Below are 21,914 nucleotides of genomic sequence, written 5' to 3'. Positions count from 1 at the left end.
CATATCTATATAATGACACTATACATATAAACTATAACTAGAACATATCTACATGACACTATACATATAAACTATACATATATGCTATACTATGCTGTACATATATACTATGAAGTGCTATGACTACATACAATGCACTTATTGTGCTGTCTACATGACTATATAGTCTGTTTCAAATGCTATATAAGTCTAAGAAGTGCTGTCTAAGGGGGTAGGGTAAGTGCTATGGGCCATGATGGAGTCTGAAAAGGTGGGTTTTCAGACTACGGCGGAAGATCGGGAGTGATGCTGCAGTTCTGATTGCAACGGGAAGTGCATTCCACAGTTTTGGGACATACATGTACATGAGTACATGTGGATGTACTCCAGAAAGACGCAGGAGTGCAAAGCACCGACGAGCTGGCCAGATGTATATGGAGAACCGGGAGGACGACCTAGAGAGAGAATCACTTCTCAAAACACACCAGACGGCATCAGAGTGGCCCTGCAGGGGTAAAGGTCCCCCGCCCCGCCCCGCATGGCCGGGCGCTTCAACGGACACAATTGGCCATGTTGGTGGATGGGAAGCCGGCAGGAGAGCGAATTGATTCACCGCTCTTAGACAGGGTGTTGTCTATGATGATGGATGGTGGCTCGTACACTCTGCAAGGTGTCTGGCTGATAGAGTGCTTCAGTTTGCCTGAGGCGTATGGTGAGACCAAGAAGGGTGAGACCATCATTTGGCTGCTATTCACAATAAGCTAAAATGCCTCTGTTGTATGTGGACTCGTGGAGGGCATCTCTAGGGTATCTAGGAGGGCAGTCTGTAGGGCAGTTCTGTAATGTGTCTGACAGTTGTCTTGGTCTTAACATACGACCATCTCTTTGATATCTGATATAAAATAACACATCTGCTAGCAAAAACGTTGAGAACCCCTGGCCTAGGGAGCCGTTGGGGGGTCATGGTGGTCGCTTGGGCAGTCAGGGACCTCCAGTGCTCTGTCTGTCTTCTGCTGTGCGAAGCAGGGTTTGGAAGCTGCAGCCGGTCCATTCCTTGACGTTTTACTCTTGAGATCAGAGGCTCCTGATCTCCTGCATGTGGCAACAAGCCATTCTACATCATTATTTATCTAGTGCAGGAGGGTCTTCAAAAGATTTACACTCATTTATCTAGTGCAGGAGAGTCTTCAACAGATTTACATACTCATTGATCTAGTGCAGGAGGGTCTTCAACAGATTTATCTAGTGCAGGAGTCTTCAACAGATTTCAAATCTTTATGTGATAGGATAAAAAACATGTCTTTATATTTAAGTTTATGTAGTGGGGGTCCCCTAGCTGCTTCATCTTTCTCTCAGCTAGGGGTGCCATTGGACTGAAAATTCTGATATATGTAGCATACTTCTGTAGCCCTTTACTTTACACATTTTATTTATACCTGAAGCAGGGATTCGATAAGAACCGGAAGCGAGTGAGCCTTATTTTTTCTTTCCATCCAGCCAGCAATGGGTAGAACGCTCCCAAAAAAAATGTAGTCTCTGTGACACATCTAGGGGCCACAATCTGCATTCAAAGATGTTCCTAGGAGCTTTGTCATTGGTTGATTTGCCTGTCTACTTCCTGACCAATGACAAAGCTTCTAGGAACATCTTTGAATGCAGATTGCGGCCCCTAGATGTGTCAAAGAGAGTCATTCGTTTTCGGGAGCGTTTTACCCATTGCTGGCTTGCTTATAGCAGCTTTAATAAAAAAATATAAATAAACCCAATTTACAGCCCAATAGAAATATAATCCCTCTCAATCATTCCTTAGGAATAACACAAAGTGTGTGGAGACGCTTCCCTCTGCCTCCTCCGTCGCATCAACGTTTGAGCAGCAGCTGTGTGCTGTTGTTGAGCCGAGGAGCATGCTTACAGGGCCCAACGTTTTACAAACAGCAACTGACCAATCCTACTTCTTAGAACCTTTATTACAGAACCACACAATACAGAACCATCAAACCACTGGAAGCGTTGGAGCCCGACACTCATGACAGAGCCAAAACTAAAATATACCCTCTTTTTGACAAATAACGCTCTTTATAACCAACTCTTATTTTGCAACAACTAGAGCAGGCCTGGACTAATGGTTCAAATTATATAAAAACGAAACAAACTGATGAAAAACAGTGAATTGGCACAAACTAGACGTGAGAAATAAAATACTTAATGTAATTCAAACAACACTTGAAACTAAATAGCGAGAGAATCTCTTCATAAAAATAAAAAAAAACTGTCTGATATATGCCTTAACCCATTCTGTACGGGAACCCCTTTTGGTGTTTTAAGCATTAGGTTATGCTTTAGCTATTGAAAAATTGCAGATCTACAAGCTCGTAGCGCGGCACTCGGTGCCGCGCTACGAGCTTGTAGATCTGCTATTTTTTGAAAAATCGTGAAAATCTTTGAATATATATTCTTTCACAGCGAACATTTTTAACTCGAATCTTTGCTTCTGGGGGGTCCCTGGAACAACATATTTTCAGATAGGGGTCCAAAATGGGGGAGGATTAAAATGAAAATCACAGCGTAAAGCTGACTCTGTAAATTCACGACAGTGTAACATCATATTTTCCTCTTGAAGAGTCATGTACAGGGCTTTTCCTGCTTCGGCAGAACCAGTGTGTGTGTGTGTATGTGTGTGTGTGTGTGTGTGTGTGTGTGTGTGTGTGTGTGTGTGTGTGTGTGTGTGCGCGTGCACCCTCAACAGTACATGGCCTCGTAGATGTTCTGGCCCATCTTGATGTAGGCCTCCTTCTCCGCACCGCTCATCTGCTCCACCAGCTCGGGCCTCTGGCTCACCTCCTGGTAGGAGTGGCGCTGGCCCGCCACCATCACCGTGGGCTCGTCCTCCTCCTCGTCGCCCACCTCCTCGAACTCCTCGTCATCCTCGTCATCCTCCATCATCACCTCGGCTCCGCCTCCTCCTCCTCTGCGCTGGGCGGCGGCGGAGTGGGCAGGGGCCTTGGCCTTGGCCTTGGGTGGGTGATGTGGAAAAATCAGAATATAATTGTTAAACATCTGCGTTACTTAATTACTTACTTAAAGTGTACGCAATTAGAATGATTGGCCATCCGCCCCCTCACTCGACAGCGTCAGACAACAAACATGGCTGCCCCCACTGCGGTGACTCGCGACCGTATCAATCTGGCTATTAAATCTTTCTTTACAGAAACGACAGGTTTTATAAACATAATCATCCGACATATTTTACCACTTTTGTTTACATGCTAGTAGCGCTCGTTGGCTGTGTTTGTTTGGTTAGCAAACGGGTTAGCCATAGCCACATGATTGACAACAACGTCATCTGCTTTCCTACTATTCTGATTGGTTGGTATGAACCAATCGCAGAAGACTGCCACTTTGACAACGCCCATCCCAGAAACTGCTGCAGTGGGGAGGGCTTTCAGTCTGAATAATGAAGTGACACTAATAAGGCTGTCAAAAATAACGCGTTAACGACGTTAATTCATTGCGTTAATTAATTGCGTTAAAATATTTAACGCAATTAACGCATGCGCACTTTGCGCAGTGTTCCCCCTAACCTTAGAGTATAAGCCCCTAACGCGAGGCTCAGGAACGTCCAGTGCATAACAAATCTGTCACTGTGTAGCGCACAATCATGATTGAACAACACCAGAGAGATACACTGTAGCTTGTGTATTGTAGTTGGGTTCAATGGGTTGCCAACTGGTTTGATTCTGTAACTCTGTTGCGTTACTTTGTCTGCCTACAGTGCCTAGCAAAGCCCCTTTGGATCATCATTCATTAGGCTACACACAGTCACACACACACACACACACACACACACACACACACGCACACACGCACACACACGCCTCCTCCAGTCTTCTTCCTCCGCACGCATGCACACACGCACACTACTAGTGCTGTGTAGCTATCGGGATCAGACGCAGCGCTCTGCAAGAATCCCTCACAACACTTTATAGTACCGTCGGGTCCGTCGCAACTTGTGGACAGTTTGAAAATGCGGGTCCTACGTGCATTAAGCCATTAACGTTGGTCCGCCTGGTTTCGTTTTGTCCAACGCGATTACGTGAATCAGCATGGCTGCGCCTGCAGTAGGCTATTACCAAAACAAACACATGGTACTTTTGTGTCGCACATGGAAAGCAACTGAAAACGACAATGGATATAAAGACAGTTCTCCTGTGCTGCTCACCCCCCGAACCCACCTTACCCCTGCCCACTTTGACAGACTGGCATGGCTTAGGGTCGGCGACAGAGTACAGCATCTTGCAATGGGTCTGGTCCACAAGATTCGATACTCCACCAAGATACCCATGTACCTGTGTAGATACTTCCTTAATGTTAACGAAGTCCACACCCACAACACCAGAGGGAGTGCAACGAATCATGTTCAACCCAGATTCGGCACAAACAAGGGACTAAATTCTTTTCGCTCCTATGCCACCAAAATGTGGAACGCCCTACCAACACTCATTAAGACATGCGAATCCCTTGACTCCTTCAAAACCGCTCTCAAAGGGCACCTACGGATGGCTGCAATTCGAAACTGGCCCCCGTAAAATCTGAATCCCCCCCACCGCCCCCCCCCTTTTCCCCTCACTGTATATGTTTCTTTTCCCTTTTTACCTCCATTATGATGAATTCCTGTACTGTTCTTTGTCTATATAGAAGTATCTATTTGTACGTCTCTAAATGTTTTGATGAATTGAACATGGTGGACCCTGTTGTAAACAAGTGTAATGCTTAATTGGGTCGTCCACTCACAGTTAACAGCCTTTGTATTGAGTTTGTGCTTGAAATGTACTGTAATTCTGCAAACTGTTAATACAATTTTCAATCAATCAATCAATGCTGTGCACAGCGCAGATAATGCACAACTCCAGGTACGAACCAAAACACTGACTGAAGCTGATCATTCACGACTAACTATCTCCAGAGTCCTGCAGTCCCGCAATGAAGGAGAGACAATCTCGTCTCTCACTATAGTCCACTTCTCTACAATGCCATTCTAGCCTTAACAGCTACATTTATATGTTATTCAATATATTACTTTAGCGCAAAATCTAGGCTTTTCTAAACCAAGCCCTGTTTCAAAAATGGTTATGTGCCATGTTATTGTATTTTGTGAATTAACTATAGTCTACAGTTTAACCCATTGATTCTCAGCCATTTTAATTTCAAGGACCCCCAAATTAAATTGATAGAAAGTAGCCTAGGCCATTTCATTATGATTTTTATCTCTGGATTGGGACCCCAGTCTCCATCCATCCATCCATCTTCAACCGCTTATCCGTGGTCGGGTCGCGGGGCAACAGCTCCACCAGTGTTCCAGACTTCCCTCTCCAGAGCAACATTAGTGACTTCCTCATGGGGGACCCCAGTCTACATGGCCAAAAGCCAGTGTTAATTTAACTCGAAGTGTAGGCTAGGCCTACAAATGCTCACATCATATAAATGCATTAGAAAACAAAAAACTAATTTATATCCGCTTTCTGTCATTTATATTAACATTTCCACAACAACATACAGGAAAATATGGCATATTTTGGACATAGTTCGAATGGTGATTAATCATGATTAAATTAATTTTGAAGCTGTGATTAATCTGATTAAAATTTTTAATCATTTGACAGCCCTAGAAACTAAATGAAAATTCAGACGAGTGTCAGGTAGGTCCGTGGCTCAAATGCAGAATAAATAATGTTCTTTGATATGAAAACATGAAAAGGGTTGAAAACCACTGATTTAGACAAGAAAATATTTAATATATATAATATATATAATATAAATTATTTTTGGAGAGTGAACCCGACGTTCTATACAGCAGTGTAAATTAACGTATAGAACTGCAAATCATGCAGTTCTATGAAAAATAGCAGATCGACGAGCACATAGCGCAGCTCCGAGCTATTCCGTGCTATGAACTATCGAGAAAATGTATATTCTTTCAGAGTGAACGTTTTTAACTCAAATCTTTGCTGTCCCTGGAACAACATATTTTCAGATGTTGGTTCGAAAAAGGTTGAGCACTGCCGACATAGAACGTTTTTTTAGAAAACTGTTAGGATTTTTTATTTATTTTTAATCTGCCTCAGGTCTAAATGGGTTAAATTAACTAATGACCAAAAAATCTACAAGCTCACAACACATCGCAGCGCGACGTGTTGCAGATCTGCTATTTTCGGTGAACAGCATGCTTTCACAGACTGAAACTCAGTCGTGGTGACTGAGAACTTTAATCCATGCACCGTATATTTAACCCATCTGCTGCCTCCTGCTGGACGCAGAGCCAACTGCAGACTGCCGAGCCGTTTGGGCGTCCATCTTTGATGCTAAATAAATAGCGTCAATGCTAGCGAGCTAAAATGAAGCCATCCTTGCTCTAGAAAGCGCCAATGTTTCCATCTAGACCACCGGATAATCAGCAAAGACCTCCGAACATCGCGCATTTTATCCAAACCATGGAGAGCTCCGTAGCTTTTGAGTTATTCAGCTTTTTAGTCAGCCTGTATAAAGGGAGGTGGACGGCAGCGCAACCCGGTCTAGGATCGCTAAAGAAGGAAAGGCCAAGCAAAAAAAAGAAAGAAAAAAAAATGCAGCGATCCGGTTTGATATCAGACGGAACGTTACGCCAGAAGCAGTTGCCAGTCAAAAGCAGTAAATTTGGCGATATGGCCCTACCTTGGGGGAGTCGTCGTCAGACTCGCTGGTGTCGCTCTCCGAGCCGCTGCCGCCGGCCAGCGCCTTGGCGGCCTTCGCCGCACTGGCGGCTCCGCCCCCTGCCCCGCCTCCTGCCCCTCCCCCGGCGGTGCTGCCGCCGCTCCTCTTCTCGTGGATGAGGAGGGCGCGCATCACCTCCTCGTTCTCGTCCGACTGGCCCTGGGCGCCGCCCGCGCCGTCCAAGGCTCCGGGCGCCATGTCTGCTGCTGTGGGGGGAGAGAGAGAGAGAGAGAGAGAGAGATGTGTCAGGATTCTTCTGAAAAGAAGCAGCTTGGACTAGAAGGAAGGTCAGTCCCGTTGGTCTCCCCGGGTTGGCAGAGGGAGTGTAGAACCCAGCATTTACATTAACCAGCGGTCCCCAAACCTCTTTTCACCCCCCCCCCCCCCCCCCCCCCCCTCTGGGGATGACTGGTCTATTTATTTATTTATTTATTTTCCCGACTGGTGCTGGTTGCTCGTGGCATTTTGGCTGCGTGCTAGCTGGCCTCTAACTGCAGTAGCCTAACTGCTCCGTCTTAACTCCATCCAGGTGCTGTAGGTGTGTGCTGTGGTCCGCTACAGACTGGCTGACAGGCTGTAGGTGTGTGCTGTGGCCCGCTACAGACTGGCTGACAGGCTGTAGGTGTGTGCTGTGGCCCGCTACAGACTGGCTGACAGGCTGTAGGTGTGTGCTGTGGCCCGCTACAGACTGGCTGACAGGCTGTAGGTGTGTGCTGTGGCCCGCTACAGACTGGCTGACAGGCTGTAGGTGTGTGCTGTGGCCCGCTACAGACTGGCTGACAGGCTGTAGGTGTGTGCTGTGGCCCGCTACAGACTGGCTGACAGGCTGTAGGTGTGTGCTGTGGCCCTCTATAGACTGGCTGACAGGCCTATTAGATTACTGCAGCAATGAATATGGGGACAAAGTTATTTCCCATCGACTAGTAGTAGCAGAGCTCTCTCGCGCACGCACGCATGCCGCCCCCACAAACAAAAAACAAAAATAATAATGTCCCCGCACTTTACGTCCTGACGGCGCCACTGCTTGTGAGTACAGAGTAATGAATTCACTGGTCTCAAGAGGACATTAACGAGATTATCTTTTCTTTTGTTATTTTACAGTCAATTAAATGGGGTGACAAAGTGACGACATACTGTACGACACAGGTCCCAGGAATGGAACCCGGGACATTGCGGTAACGTGGTGAACACGCTAATTGGCTGAGTCAACTAATGAGCAATTATTGCTCAGCTGTGCAATTATCAAGACCTTTGATTGCTTCAGGTTAATTCTTAGTCATGGCTGGGCGAGTTGCCTGGCGAGCCCTCATATGACCATACCCTGGGGCTAGGAAACAATGTTAACCTGAGCTGTCGGGGAGATGGGGGGGGGTCTCTGACGGAGGGAGATAACCTGGCTAGACCCCAAACAACAGCCTGTATTTACCTACAGGGACACGATGGGATGGAGAATTGAGATCCATATTTGAAGGGGCCACTTAGACAGAAAAGAAAACAGAGGGAGAGGAGAGAGTTTGAGATAGAGATTTCGATAGAAAGAGGAAAAAATCACACCTGTGTGAAGTGAGTGGTGCAACTCCGTGTGGGGGTCCCCGGGGGGGTCCACGGAAGTTCCAGACCCAAAGGAACGCGGCCAGGGTGCCGGCCCGGTTTCGGCGAGCCGCCCCGCGTCCGAAACGGTCGAGCTATTTTCGTGCTTGGACCCCAAATGTACTCACATTTCCATTTCTTTATTGGCACACACAGGAACAGGAACACACCTTGTTGGTGTGTGCCAATAAAGAAATGGAAATGTGAGTACTTTATTTAATTTTTGTATGTGCTACCTTTTTGGACTTTTTAAATTCCTATTTTTTTTATTGTGTCAAGTGTGTCGGAATGGAACATGTGGTAAGCGACGGTGGCGTGCGTGTGTGCGTCCACCGGTTCCCCAAAAGCAAAGCAGAAAAACAAAGCTCTCTCTCTCTCTCACGGTTTCCGATGGTTTCGGGCTCGCTGTAGGCTCCCTGCACGGTGCTCTGGGTCAGCCACACCGGCCTCTCCTTGGTCGCCTTGCCCTCGTTGAGCTGCTGCTGGCGCCGCTGCTCCTCCTGCTCCCCGATGCTGATCTCCACGTTCTGCGTGTACAGGTCTGCGTAGGACGAGCCCTTGTTGGACCAGGCCTCGCGGTGCGGTCCCCCCGCCCCCAGGGCCGCCGCCGCACGGTCACGGCTGGAGAGAGAGAGAGAGAGGGGGAGAGGGAGAAGGAGAGGGAGAGAGAGACACACAAAGGTCAAAGGTTTCGTAAGACGTCAGAACACATTTGTGGGTCACGAACGAGTATATATCCGTTTACTGTATGTATCGTTTCCTACATTTAGTTTTTAACCCATTCAGAAAAGGTTTGTGAACCACTGTGAACCACCCCCCTCAACCCTTGTGGCAGCGGTGGCCGAACGGTTTGCGGAGCGGTCTTGATACCGGAAGGTCGCCAGTTCGTATCCCCGGACGGCCGGAGCGGCACGTTAAAATTACCACCGCTGAAGTGCCCTTGAGCAAGGCATTGAACCACTACCATGAAATGTTCTATGAGCAGGGCCTGGCTGTAAACAAGTATCTGATGCTTAGTCCAGTTACCCTGGGTAAATATAGTAACTTTGCTTTGCTTTGCTTACCCTCAACCCTCCACTGCCAGCTAGCTACCATACCCGCCAGCCATGAACTAGCCAGCGGGGGGGGGGGAATTGAAAGTCATGATTGTGATTGGATTCCCTTGCCTGATGGACCAAGCGTGAGGTCTCTAACCCAGAGCCACAGAGTTACGACAACTCCGTTCACTTCATTGGGCCAGTCTCTTCTACATGGTCTTCTATTGAATGGGGACGACCGGAAGTTTACAGAATGCATTGTAGTCTATGGGCTGGCGCGAATACATGAACCACCTGACCAGGCTGTTTTCTGCCCCCTCAATGTCGTAACTCTGTCTTACTCTATGGCTCTGCTCTCACCGCGTTGGCATTGGCAGCAGACAGAGTGCATACAATTAGAGTGGTTGTTGCACCATGTTTGCTCATTTATGAGAAAATATAATAATCGGACGTTTTTTTCCGATTATTTCTTTTTTTGCACCGATACCGATATTAATGAAAATGATGAATATATAATTGCTTAAGTAATATTGCTTAAATAAACAACTTAAAGCAATTGGCATTAAGAAGACAAACACTGAAGCGGCTCCGCTAACAATTAAAATCAGGATTTCCTCCATCAGTGGGCTGATGGAATGTTTGGCTTTTCTCACAGCCAAATTAACTGCATTGCAAGGCAGTGCCAACAGTTAACGAAATAACAACAATGGAGCCAGTACACGCCTGGCACACAGTGGTGGCCTTCCATCTGTTCCCAAACAAAACAAAACCGCTCCAGAATGTATGAATTAGTAGCCCTGCTGCGAAGGACTTTCCAAGATCATGAACATTGGATAGTGTTTCAATAAACTGGCTGGCATGGCTGACACAAGCCTAGCCCATTTAGGCCTGGCGAAAACGTTCGCTCTGAAAGAATATATATTCAAAGATTTGTGCCGCATTTTTACGATTTTTCAAAAATAGCAGACCTACAAGCTCGTAGCGCGCCACTCGGTGGCGCGCTATGAGCTTGTAGATCTGCTATTTTTCTATAGCTTTTTAAAAAATAGCAGACCTACAAGCTCGTAGCGCGCCACTCGGTGGCGCGCTATGAGCTTGTAGGTCTGCTATTTTTCTATAGCTTTTTAAAAAATAGCAGACCTACAAGCTCGTAGCGCGCCACTCGGTGGCGCGCTACGAGCTTGTAGATCTGCTATTTTTCTATAGCTTTTTAAAAAATAGCAGACCTACAAGCTCGTAGCGCGCCACTCGGTGGCGCGCTATGAGCTTGTAGATCTGCTATTTTTCTATAGCTTTTTCAAAAATAGCAGACCTACAAGCTCGTAGCGCGCCACTCGGTGGCGCGCTATGAGCTTGTAGATTTGCTATTTTTCTATAGCTAAAGTATAAAATAATGCTTAGTTAAAACACCAAAAGGGGTTCCCGTCCAGAATGGGCTAGGGGGCCGGCGGGAATACTGCTGTTCTGTTACGTAACCAACTGAAACCCTCTAGTCTGCGAGAAATTAGTTACAATTCTACTTGGAACAATTTTTAACCACAGTAGTTCTCAAACTGTTTTGTGCCAAAGGACCCCGGAAGGCTATTATAGTTGGCCGCGGACCCGGCCAACTGTGTTGTGTTTATATAGCAGACTCCTCACTCAAATCAAATGTGCACTTGCAGTTTGGGCAACTCCAAAGCAAGCTCCACATGCCCCAACATTTTATTTACCTGCCATGATAGTGTCAACCCCTTCCTTACCCCTGTGTTGGATCGGTGGTTAGACTGGCATATTCGCCCTCATACGACGTGTCGTATGAGGACACACATGCGCGGGCGCACACACACACAATGTACAAATATCATTAAAAAATTAAAATACGTTTTTTTATGTAGTTAAACAACTAGTCAACTAGTAAACCACACACACACACACACACACACACACACACACACACACACACACACACACACACACACACACACACACACACACACACACACACACACACACACACACACACACACACACACACACACACACACACACACACACACACACACACACACACACACACACACACACACACACACACCTCTGTTTGAGCACGGCGATCTCTCCAGGCTCTGGCTCCAGCAGGTCCTGGGACAGGTGAATTTCCTCGGTCTCTCTGAGCAGCAGATAGATGGGCTCTATCTGCTCGTTGAAGCGAGCCACCATGGTCCGGGCGTCCTTCTTGGGCACGGCCGACTCGTCCTCCTCTACCTCCGTCTGACAGAACGTACAGCGGAACGTCGCTGAGGGGGGAGGGGGAGGGGAAAGGGGACACACACGGATGAGGATCTGTGTGCGCGCGTGTGCGTGTGGCATGTACATTTGAGCACAGTCGGGAAGAGGCATTCCTTACCACGGGGCTTAAGTACCAGCGTCTTAAGGATGCTATTATACAGCTTGGCTACAAATGTAAACTACTTGTGTTCATATTTGGAAGCCTCGGTAATGTCCATAAATCAGTCGTGAGGGGCCTGCAGATTGCAGGCATGCCCAGGCCGAGAGCTAAGGCATCGGCAAAATTCTGTTCAGTGTCTGCAATAATTGGCAGTCGCCATATATGAAGAAGGCGATGCTTTCTGTACCCGTGATCTGTATCCTGAAGCACTCATATGTATAGATACAGAGTATAAATACAATGACGTTTATTTTGCTTAGAGCACTCTCAGTCTTATATACACAGGACAAAAACAAACATCTATAGTGCAAAGAAAAAGACAAAAACACGCAAAGTGAAGTGACAATACAGTGCAATACAGTTCAAGGTCAGCTGTTCAGCAGCCTGACTGCCTGGGGGAAGAAACTGTTACTGAGACGGGTGGTGCGAGATTTGATGCTCTGGTAGTGTTTTTTGTTAAATGTGGATGCAAATAAAGATGTTAAATGTTTGTGTGTGTGTGTGTGTGTGTGTACAATAGGACTGTCACAATTGCAAATGTATTGTTGACCATTTAACTTAACTCATAAACCAACCAAGTGGAACAAGCTAAAAAGATTGGCTCAGATGCAATTTCTCATGTTTATATTGGAGAAAGAGAGAGTGAGTAAGAGAGGATTACTGAAACCGTGTTAACATGCTTGTTGAATATTGGCATCTTGGGCAAGACAAGAGCCTGGATGTGAACACACACCCCTGCAGCATCCGCTGACTTAACCCATTTTGTGCGGGAACCCCTTTTGGTGTTAGCATTATGTTATGCTTTAGCTATTGAAAAATAGCAGATCTACAAGCTCATAGCGCGCCACCGAGTGGCGCGCTACGAGCTTGTAGGTCTGCTATTTTTGAAAAATCGAAGAACGACTGACATAGAAACATAGCTTTTTCAGAAAACTGTCAGGATGTAGAAGACATTTTTATAATCTGATCTCAGGTCAAAATGGGTTAAGTCCCCTGCCCAAAGCACGCTATTCACAGGCAGAGAAACACACACAACACACACACCGACGTTCTCAAAGCCACGCGTCATGGCCCGGAGTAGGCGGTGTAGTGGCAATGTCTACGCGGCAGATTACTTGGCCAACAAAGCAGATAAACTTGACTTGAACCTCGGCCAAGGACTGTGTGTGCATAATGCAAGCCTTAAGGCACTACGACTCTTATGTTGCGTTCACGCGGGCAGACGCAACGACGCAGTTTACCATTCATTGTCAATGGAAGGCAAAGACACAACGATGCAGTTTACCATTCATTGTCAATGGAAGGCAGACACGACGACGCAGTTTACCATTCATTGTCAATGGAAGGCAGAGACACAACCAGTTTACCATTCATTGTCAATGGAAGGCAGAGACACAACGATGCAGTTTACCATTCATTGTCAATGGAAGGCAGAGACACGACGATGCATGTAGATATTCCAACAAATTATACTAATAGCAGGGGGCACACTTGTGAAGATGTGGCTTTTGGTGACGCACACACACACACACACACACACACACACACACACACACACACACACACACACCCCCCCCCCCCCCCCCCCCCCCCCCCCCCCCCCCTTCCTTCCTGCAGGTGGATGTTTACAGGGCCATCTGCCTCCCTGGCTATTTTCAGTCCCAGTAATGAGAACTGTTCCAGCTTGACAACAGATCTTGTGTCTACCGTGTGTGTGTGTGTGTGTGTGTGTGTGTGTGTGACTATATATACTGTCTACCAACACACATAGAATACAATAAATAATCATTGTACGAAGCATTTTCCTTGCCCTCATACAAAACGAACAGTTGTTTTGGGGCAGAAAAATGGCATTCATAAAACTGCTGTCCTGCTGTCCTATTACTATCCTCTTATAGTGTGCGTGCGTGTGCGTGCGTGTGCGTGCGTGCGTGGGTGCGCTCAGACATGAGAAGGGCAAAACGACAACAACAACAACCAGAGTGGGGTGGGGGGAGGGCACAACAAAGACATTCACAGCAAGACAGAGAACATAAACACAACACAGACCCCGCTGTTCAACACCTCGGAGAACGTAGTAGCGTCTCAGGGCCCAAATGCATACAGATGGTGGTCGGGGGGGGAGGGGGTGTTCATGTGGCAGCCGTGAACACCCCTTGTGGATGATCTACATATAAGCTATTTTCAGCTAGCAACTAATTGTAAAATGACTTGTCCACTAGTCCCTTCCTAACATTTTAGTCTAGTTTTTATTTGTTGGCGAAATTGTCCGTATATTTAGTCTCAGTTTTAGTCATCATTAGTCTTCATTTAGTTTCCATTTAGTTTTCGTCAGTAGAAAAATGTAGTCGACGAACATTTTTCATCTTAGTTTTAGACGAAAACACTGCAGGAAAGAAGGGCTGCTGGCTACATCTTACGACTCATCTTTTATCTGGTGTCACCGTGGAGCAGAGGCAGGTGACAGGCCTGGGGCCTGGGTGGGTGTCCCAGTGCCACACAGGAACATAGTTAGTTAGTGAGCTCGATGGAAGGTCAATAGGAAGGAGTGTGTGTTGTGTACGCCGTGTGTGTCTCTAATTTATCTGCCTAGAAAGCAATGTTTTGAGGCGGGGGTGCTGCCTGCAGGTGCAAATTTGGGGGTCAGCCAGCATGAAAGACCCCAGGGATAAATCCGTTGTTTTCCCTGAACCGCTACGAATAGCAGGCAGTCCTTTTATGCTGCCGAGTGTGTAATTGTTTCCATTCTCGCCATACGATCATCCCTTCAACTTACCGATCAGTGTTGATTTTGACAGCAAATTATGATTTGTTTTAGTCATAGTCTTTTGAATAGTTTCCTTTATTAGTTTTAGTCACCTGGAATGTTTATAAACTTTATTTATATAGCACCTTTCATACATAAATGTAGCTCAAAGTGCTTTACAGAGCAGAAAAGTTAACAAAAACAAAAGCAAGAAAAAACAGCATTAAAACAGGCATGCAATTAAAACAATAGGACAATAACGCAGTGTCAAATCAGGCAAAGACAGTGGTACAAAGATAAGAACAGATATTTTACTAAACTAAACTAAAAGCAAGAGTAAAAAGGTGAGTCTTAAGCTGTGTCTTAAAAATGTCTATAGAGGTTGCCTGTCTGATCCGCAGTGGTAATTTGTTCCAGGCTGTTGGCCCATAAAAGCAGAATGCTGCCTCGCCATATTTCTTACTAGCCACCTTTTTGGGGAGTTAGAGTAGGCCAGCAGTGGAGGACCTTAGGGGGCGGTTAGGGACATATCTAGGCAGACAGTCAAGGAGATAAGATGGTGCAAGACCATTAAGGAGCATGCCACAGACAAGCAGCCAGACTAATCTGTGAAGAGGAAAACCAGACTAGACCAAACCGCCAGACACCAGGGGCTATATTTACAGAATGACAGAGTGCCATAGAATGACAAGAAGTGAAAAGAGAGAACGAGATTGAGAGAAGGGCACTCCTTAGCTTTCAATACAGGCTTCTTAAGGGGTCAACTTCTTTTTGACAAATTGGTGTCTGCGTTATGAACTTTTCTTCTTCTTTCCAGATTGATTTAGACCCGAGCTCGATTCTACAAAATGTCTAAATCCTGACAGTTTTCTGAAAAATGTATGTTTCTATGTCAGTGGTGCTCAAACTATTTCATGTCAAGGACCCCCAGAATGATCTGTATTTGGCCGCCGACCCCCGTCTGAAAATATGTTGTTCCAGGGACTCCCTGGAAGCAGTATATATTCAAAGATTTGCGTCACATTTTCACGATTTTTCAAAAATAGCAGACCTACAAGCTCGTAGCGCGGCACTCGGTGCCACGCTACGAGCTTATAGGTCTGCTACTTTTCAATAGCTAAAGTATGACATAATGCTTAAAACACCAAAAGGGGTTCCCGCCCAGAATGGGTTAAGCTTCACCAACAATGGTTTGATGTCCAGTGCTCCATGACTACTTTGGGTGTTTGGTGCTCATATTAGCTTGAATTTCAGTTCACTGACTGACCAAGTTATCTTACATTCGACCCGAGTTCTATTTATAACGAGGGCTTGATTGGTTGATTAGTGTCATTGACAGTTCTACTTAAAATATAATGTTCAGATCACCTGATCACAAGTGATCCTGCGAGTACGTGCCGTACAGAGACAATGCACTAGGGGTGTCGAAATGAAATATCGAAATGAAAACAGCAACATTGGACATGTATCGTATCGTATCATTTTGCTATGCAAATAATCGATTGTATCAATACTACATTTTTGTGCATGGTATTTAGCCCTTTTTAGAAGATAAAAGAAAAAGAGGGGATTAATGACTTAGTTTAAAATAATGTCACTGTATTTTAAATAGTTACTGTATCGATTTCAAATCATTGAATCGTATCGTATCGCCATAATGAACCCATATCGTCCATGTATCGTATCGTCAACCATGCATCGTGATACGTATCGTATCGCTGTTACAATGTATCGTTACACCACTACTCTGTGTAGTCTTCTCAGGACCTGGGTGGGGGGTCACGGTGTATCGTTACACCCCTACTCTGTGTAGTCTTCTCAGGACCTGGGTGGGGTCACGGTATCGTTACACCCCTACTCTGTGTAGTCTTCTCAGGACCTGGGTGGGGGGTCACGGTGTATCGTTACACCCCTACTCTGTGTAGTCTTCTCAGGACCTGGGTGGGGTCACGGTATCGTTACACCCCTACTCTGTGTAGTCTTCTCAGGACCTGGGTGGGGTCACGGTGTATCGTTACACCCCTACTCTGTATAGTCTTCTCAGGACCTGGGTGGGGGGTCACGGTGTATCGTTACACCCCTACTCTGTGTAGTCTTCTCAGGACCTGGGTGGGGTCACGGTATCGTTACACCCCTACTCTGTGTAGTCTTCTCAGGACCTGGGTGGGGTCACGGTGTATCGTTACACCCCTACTCTGTATAGTCTTCTCAGGACCTGGGTGGGGTCACGGTGTATCGTTACACCCCTACTCTGTATAGTCTTCTCAGGACCTGGGTGGGGTCACGGTGTATCGTTACACCCCTACTCTGTATAGTCTTCTCAGGACCTGGGTGGGGTCACAGTGTATCGTTACACCCCTACTCTGTATAGTCTTCTCAGGACCTGGGTGGGGTCACGGTGTATCGTTACACCCCTACTCTGTATAGTCTTCTCAGGACCTGGGTGGGGTCACGGTGTATCGTTACACCCCTACTCTGTATAGTCTTCTCAGGACCTGGGTGGGGTCACAGTGTATCGTTACACCCCTACTCTGTATAGTCTTCTCAGGACCTGGGTGGGGTCACGGTGTATCGTTACACCCCTACTCTGTATAGTCTTCTCAGGACCTGGGTGGGGTCACGGTGTATCGTTACACCCCTACTCTGTATAGTCTTCTCAGGACCTAGGTGGGGGTCACGGTATCGTTACACCCCTACTCTGTGTAGTCTTCTCAGGACCTGGGTGGGGTCACAGTGTATCGTTACACCCCTACTCTGTATAGTCTTCTCAGGACCTGGGTGGGGTCACGGTGTATCGTTACACCCCTACTCTGTATAGTCTTCTCAGGACCTAGGTGGGGGTCACGGTATCGTTACACCCCTACTCTGTATAGTCTTCTCAGGACCTAGGTGGGGGTCACGGTATCGTTACACCCCTACTCTGTATAGTCTTCTCAGGACCTGGGTGGGGTCACGGTATCGTTACACCCCTACTCTGTATAGTCTTCTCAGGACCTGGGTGGGGTCACGGTGCAGGAAGAAGAATTGGATTATTGTTGTGTTGTGTGCTCCTTTTCAAAGTTCTATTTGTGCTTCTCAAACATAAATACCCGGTCCAGTAATGAGCAGAGATTCCACTTGGAGAAAGGCCATGCAGGGACGGTCGATAGGCACGGCATACCAGACATAAATTGGAGCTTCTCCTTTAATTGTGTTGAGGGCAGAGGTAGATGCCAAACACAGCATTTGGAATTCTAATGAATTCTACAAAGGGCCCCAGGCTGAAAAAGTTGCAACCTTTTGAGTTTTGGGGCCTCATGTTCTTTGTATGAAAAACAGAGACATTCTAGACTAATCACCCCATTCGACCCGTATCTCTGCATTGAATCGGCGAAATCATCCGTTATCAGCACCTTTGAATAGGGCCAGTATGGCCATACTGGCATAGCCTGGCTAATAAGCAAAAACAAATTGTGGATTACGGTCTGGAGAGGCTCAATTGTACGCCCATTTCCTACACCAGAGAACTGGTGTGGCCAATCGGGACACGGTATACAATATGGGCGGGCTTTGGTACAGTGACGTTCAATGCTTGAGACCTTTGACTGACAGTAGCTCTAACCAATTGCGTCAAGGAGAAAATGTTGAACCCGCCCCCGGGAAGCAAGATCCATACACAGCATCTCCAGACTCAAATACCACACGACAGTGTGATTTGAGTCTGGCTTATTAGCCAGGCTAATACTGGCATACTCACTGTTTCAGTATGTCATTATCACCTATTGTGACGGGTGATAATGTCACCGATGTCCTGACGGAGGCGCGCCGTGTCTGGTGGCCTTGAGCCACGTGAGGCACCGCCGAGCGAGGCGCTAGCCGAGCGAGTCGCCGTGCCGAGCGTTGCGACGGACACCAGACCCGACTCAGCGCCGTCCGAGTTACGTCCCGATAGGCAGAGAATAGTATATATTAGTAGCCCCTAGTTTCCATGCGCCGACAATAGTTGGAAATGACACGTCCACCAGGGGGAAACCTTGACCAGGCTATGTTCAGCCAAGGGTGAGTATGCCAGTATGGCCATACTGGCCTCATTCAAAGGTGCTGATAACGGATGATTTTGCAGATTCAATGAAGAGATAACGGTCGAATCCGCTGGACTAATGCCCAATTTGTCGCAGTCGCGAGACATGGCGAGACGTGGCCAAAGTACTTTTAGTTATAGAGGGCAAGTATAATGTTTTAAGGCATATTTGTCTTATTAGCCAGGGATCCTTTTAAAGGCTTAAGCCCAGAGTGGTTGGCGTTACATTTACTGAATATATTACTGGTACATTCATTACACATTTTTTGGCTTCTTCACCTGAACAGGAAGGAACAGAGTGTTCAGAGGAATCAATAAAGCCTTCAAAAAGCTGATCCAGTCTCCCAACTCTTCCCAATTTGATCATAAATGCTGATGTTCCCTTCAGTGTCACAGACAGATTAGGGAAAATGTATCTCAGGCTAATGATGCGTGTTGGTAATAAATTGCCTCCCTCCCACTCACCGCGGTGTCAGAAGTGTCAGGTTTGGAATCGGGTGAATATTACCAACTCCTCCATTGTGCCGTAGCTCATACAATTACTTCCTATCAACCTTGATTAGCAAGCCCATGCCAATTGCCAAATGCACTTTTAATGTCCCTATGACAACAAGTAATGAGCTGTGCTAATGAGAAAAGTTAACAAGGCAGGAAGTTCTCACTGAGCAATTACATCATGGTTTTAAAGCATGTCGACTTTCAGCAGAGAATAATTTGGGACAGCTTCCTAAGACCAACACTATTGCATTATGTTATGTGGCGGTGGATCAGGGGTAGAGTGGCTGGATGGTAACCGCAAGGTTGCCAGTTCGAACCCAGGCTCCCCCAGAGTAAATGGTAAATGGTGCATTTATATAGTGCCTTTATCTAAGGCGCTTTACAGAGATTGTGCATTACATTCACCCATTCATTCACACACATTCATACACCGATGGCAGCGGAAACCATGCAAGGCACCAACTAGCACATCGGGAGCAATTAGGGGTTCAGTGTCTTGCTCAAGGACACTTTGACAGTAACTCTGGGGGAGCCTGGGTTTGAACTGGCAACCTTGCGGTTACCATCCAGGCACCCCTGAACCACCCCCGAGTTAGTGTCGAAGTGTCCTTGAGCAAGACACTGAACCCCTAATTGTTCCTGATGTGCTGGTTGGTGCCTTGCATGGTTTCCTCCGGCATCGGTGTATGAATGTGTGTGTGAATGGGTGAATGTAATGCACAATATCTGTAAAGCGGCGCTATATAAATGCACCATTTATGACCAGACAGACAGCAACAGACAGAGCATTATTATTATTATTATTTTGAGCATGGAAACGCCTGCTATAGTAGGTTGGTTATATGGGACAAATATTGACATTTCCTTTATCGTTTTTTGCAGGCCTCAGATATCAACCAGGTGACATTCTTACAGTATGTCACTGCTGTACGTAACTATAATGTATGCAAACTGTTTTGACGGTCTGACACATAGTACATGCCCATTGTCTATCCCTTATGGTGACCGATGCTGAAACTGCAGAATTCATGCGGGCGAAAATGCCTTCTACATCCTGACAGTTTTCTGAAGAACCCATGTTTCTATATCAGTCGTTCTCAAACATTTTCATGTCAAGGACCCCCCAAAAAATATATGTAATTGGCCGCCGGCCGACCCCCGTCTGAAAATATGTTGTTCCACCATGGACCTCCCCAGAAGCAAAGATTTGAGTTGAAAAGGTCCACAGAATGAGAGGTCTGCTCTGCCGGAAACGTTGCGAAAAAAGGTTATGGCCATTTTTGTATACCACACCATAGACAACCAATATAAGGCAAAATGTCATCATACTTTAAGTAGCATGTGACATGTCAAACTAGGGGGTTTTCATGATTCTGAATCCATTCCAAGCATTAGTTTTGCACGAAAAACACACATTGGCCGAAAAAGGGCGATAGCTATGGATATGGCCCCGAATTTAGGCCAAGGAGTGTTTTTAGTGCAAAACTAATGCTTGGAATGGAGTCCTCTCAAAGTTCGGCTGGCTGGCTCCCCGGCTAGGGATGGAGCTCGTTAATTTTTATTGATAACGATCACCTTATCGAGCAGGCTTATCGATCAGGCTTATCGAGCCGGGTTCTTATCGAGCCCACTATCGAGCATTTTATATTATTTTGTGGAAAGATGGGAGACAATTAATTCTGAACAGAACCTTCTTTTTATTGGCCAGTTTGTATGCAGTCTCTTCATTTGATCGTCTGTGGGTAGGGCAGCTGGCACAATAACCACATTACATTACCACTATGATATGATGCATACCATGCTATTTTGCATATGGTGTGTGTGTTTGTGTGATATGAAATATCTAGGCATGTAAAAATTCACTCAACTCACGATGCGATTCGTATCACGATATGAGGTTCACGATACAATTTTTCACGATATTTTAAACAAAACATATTTTCACGAAAAATTACTGTTTTTTATTTTATTTCATATAATTGATCTCCCCCCCCCCCCCCCCCCCCCCCTGAGCTTTTTCACATTTTCTATTTAACTACATTGCAAAAGAAGTAACGACCATCACCTGGGTACAGTCACAGACACACAGCTCCCCTCTACAGAACTCTACTACTGAAAGTGACTGCATGGAGTCTGTCTCATTTCTGTAAAATTACTTAATTTCTGTGCAACTTTACTTTAGCTATTGAAAAATAGCAGATCTACAAGCTCACAAGCTTGTAGGCGTGCTATTTTTGAAATATCGTGAAAATGAGGCACAGATCTTTCAATATATATCAGGCCGAAATGGGTTAAAACACCAAAAGGGGTTCCCGTCCAGAATGGGTTAAGTCTGGAATGACCTGGTTTATATTTCCGTTAATTGCCCGGCCCATACACGAGTATTGGTAGAGTGTGTGTATAAAATAAAGGAACCTTTCTAGAACACACTGTAAGAAACCGGTGATAGTCCTGCTCACATTCTCTAGGAATTCCCTAACAAGACCCTTACCAAAGAGCCACTTGTGAAAGTTTGTACTTACTGGAGCGCCATTTCCAAATGGGCAACCATGCGTATACCTTTCTACCATTATAATTTAGCTGCGTCACCCCCTCCCGCCCGGAGTGCAGACTGGCACACCAAATGCCACGGTTTAAATTTAAATTATTCACCAGGCTATTATTCATTGAGCTTCAAGTTATGAGGGAAGTAGCAACCATTGGGCAAACATAACGGCTTAAATGACAGCTGAGAGAGAGAGAGAGAGAGAGAGAGAGAGAGAGAGAGAGAGAGCTAATAGAATATTATATAGAGGACTCTGAGGATGCAGAAGTAACAGCTGTAGG

The 21,914-nt window shown here is 46.1% G+C and overlaps 1 protein-coding gene across 4 annotated transcripts in view; it reads right to left on the bottom strand.

The window, feature by feature from the left end:
- Positions 1 to 1,928: 1,928 nt before the first annotated feature.
- Positions 1,929 to 21,914, bottom strand: part of gtf2e1 (general transcription factor IIE, polypeptide 1, alpha) — a 30,004-nt gene continuing 10,018 nt past the window's right edge. For 3 of the 4 annotated variants that reach the window (XM_079519314.1, XM_079519312.1, XM_079519313.1), the window contains exons 4-7: positions 11,431 to 11,632; positions 8,699 to 8,937; positions 6,688 to 6,932; positions 2,417 to 2,991 (exon numbers count right to left, since the gene is read on the bottom strand). In XM_079519314.1, coding sequence (XP_079375440.1) covers positions 2,719 to 2,991; positions 6,688 to 6,932; positions 8,699 to 8,937; positions 11,431 to 11,632 — 959 coding nt within the window. In that variant the 3' untranslated portion in view covers positions 2,417 to 2,718. Of the gene's footprint in view, positions 2,349 to 2,416; positions 2,992 to 6,687; positions 6,933 to 8,698; positions 8,938 to 11,430; positions 11,633 to 21,914 lie in introns of those variants that run through there. The other variant, XR_013791445.1, reaches the window with a different exon arrangement.

This window comes from Electrona antarctica (assembly GCF_951216825.1).
Source record: "Electrona antarctica genome assembly, chromosome: 13".
Lineage (NCBI taxonomy): Eukaryota > Metazoa > Chordata > Actinopteri > Myctophiformes > Myctophidae > Electrona > Electrona antarctica.
Note: the sequence above shows the minus strand (reverse complement) of the source record. Positions and strands in the feature narration are given on the sequence as shown.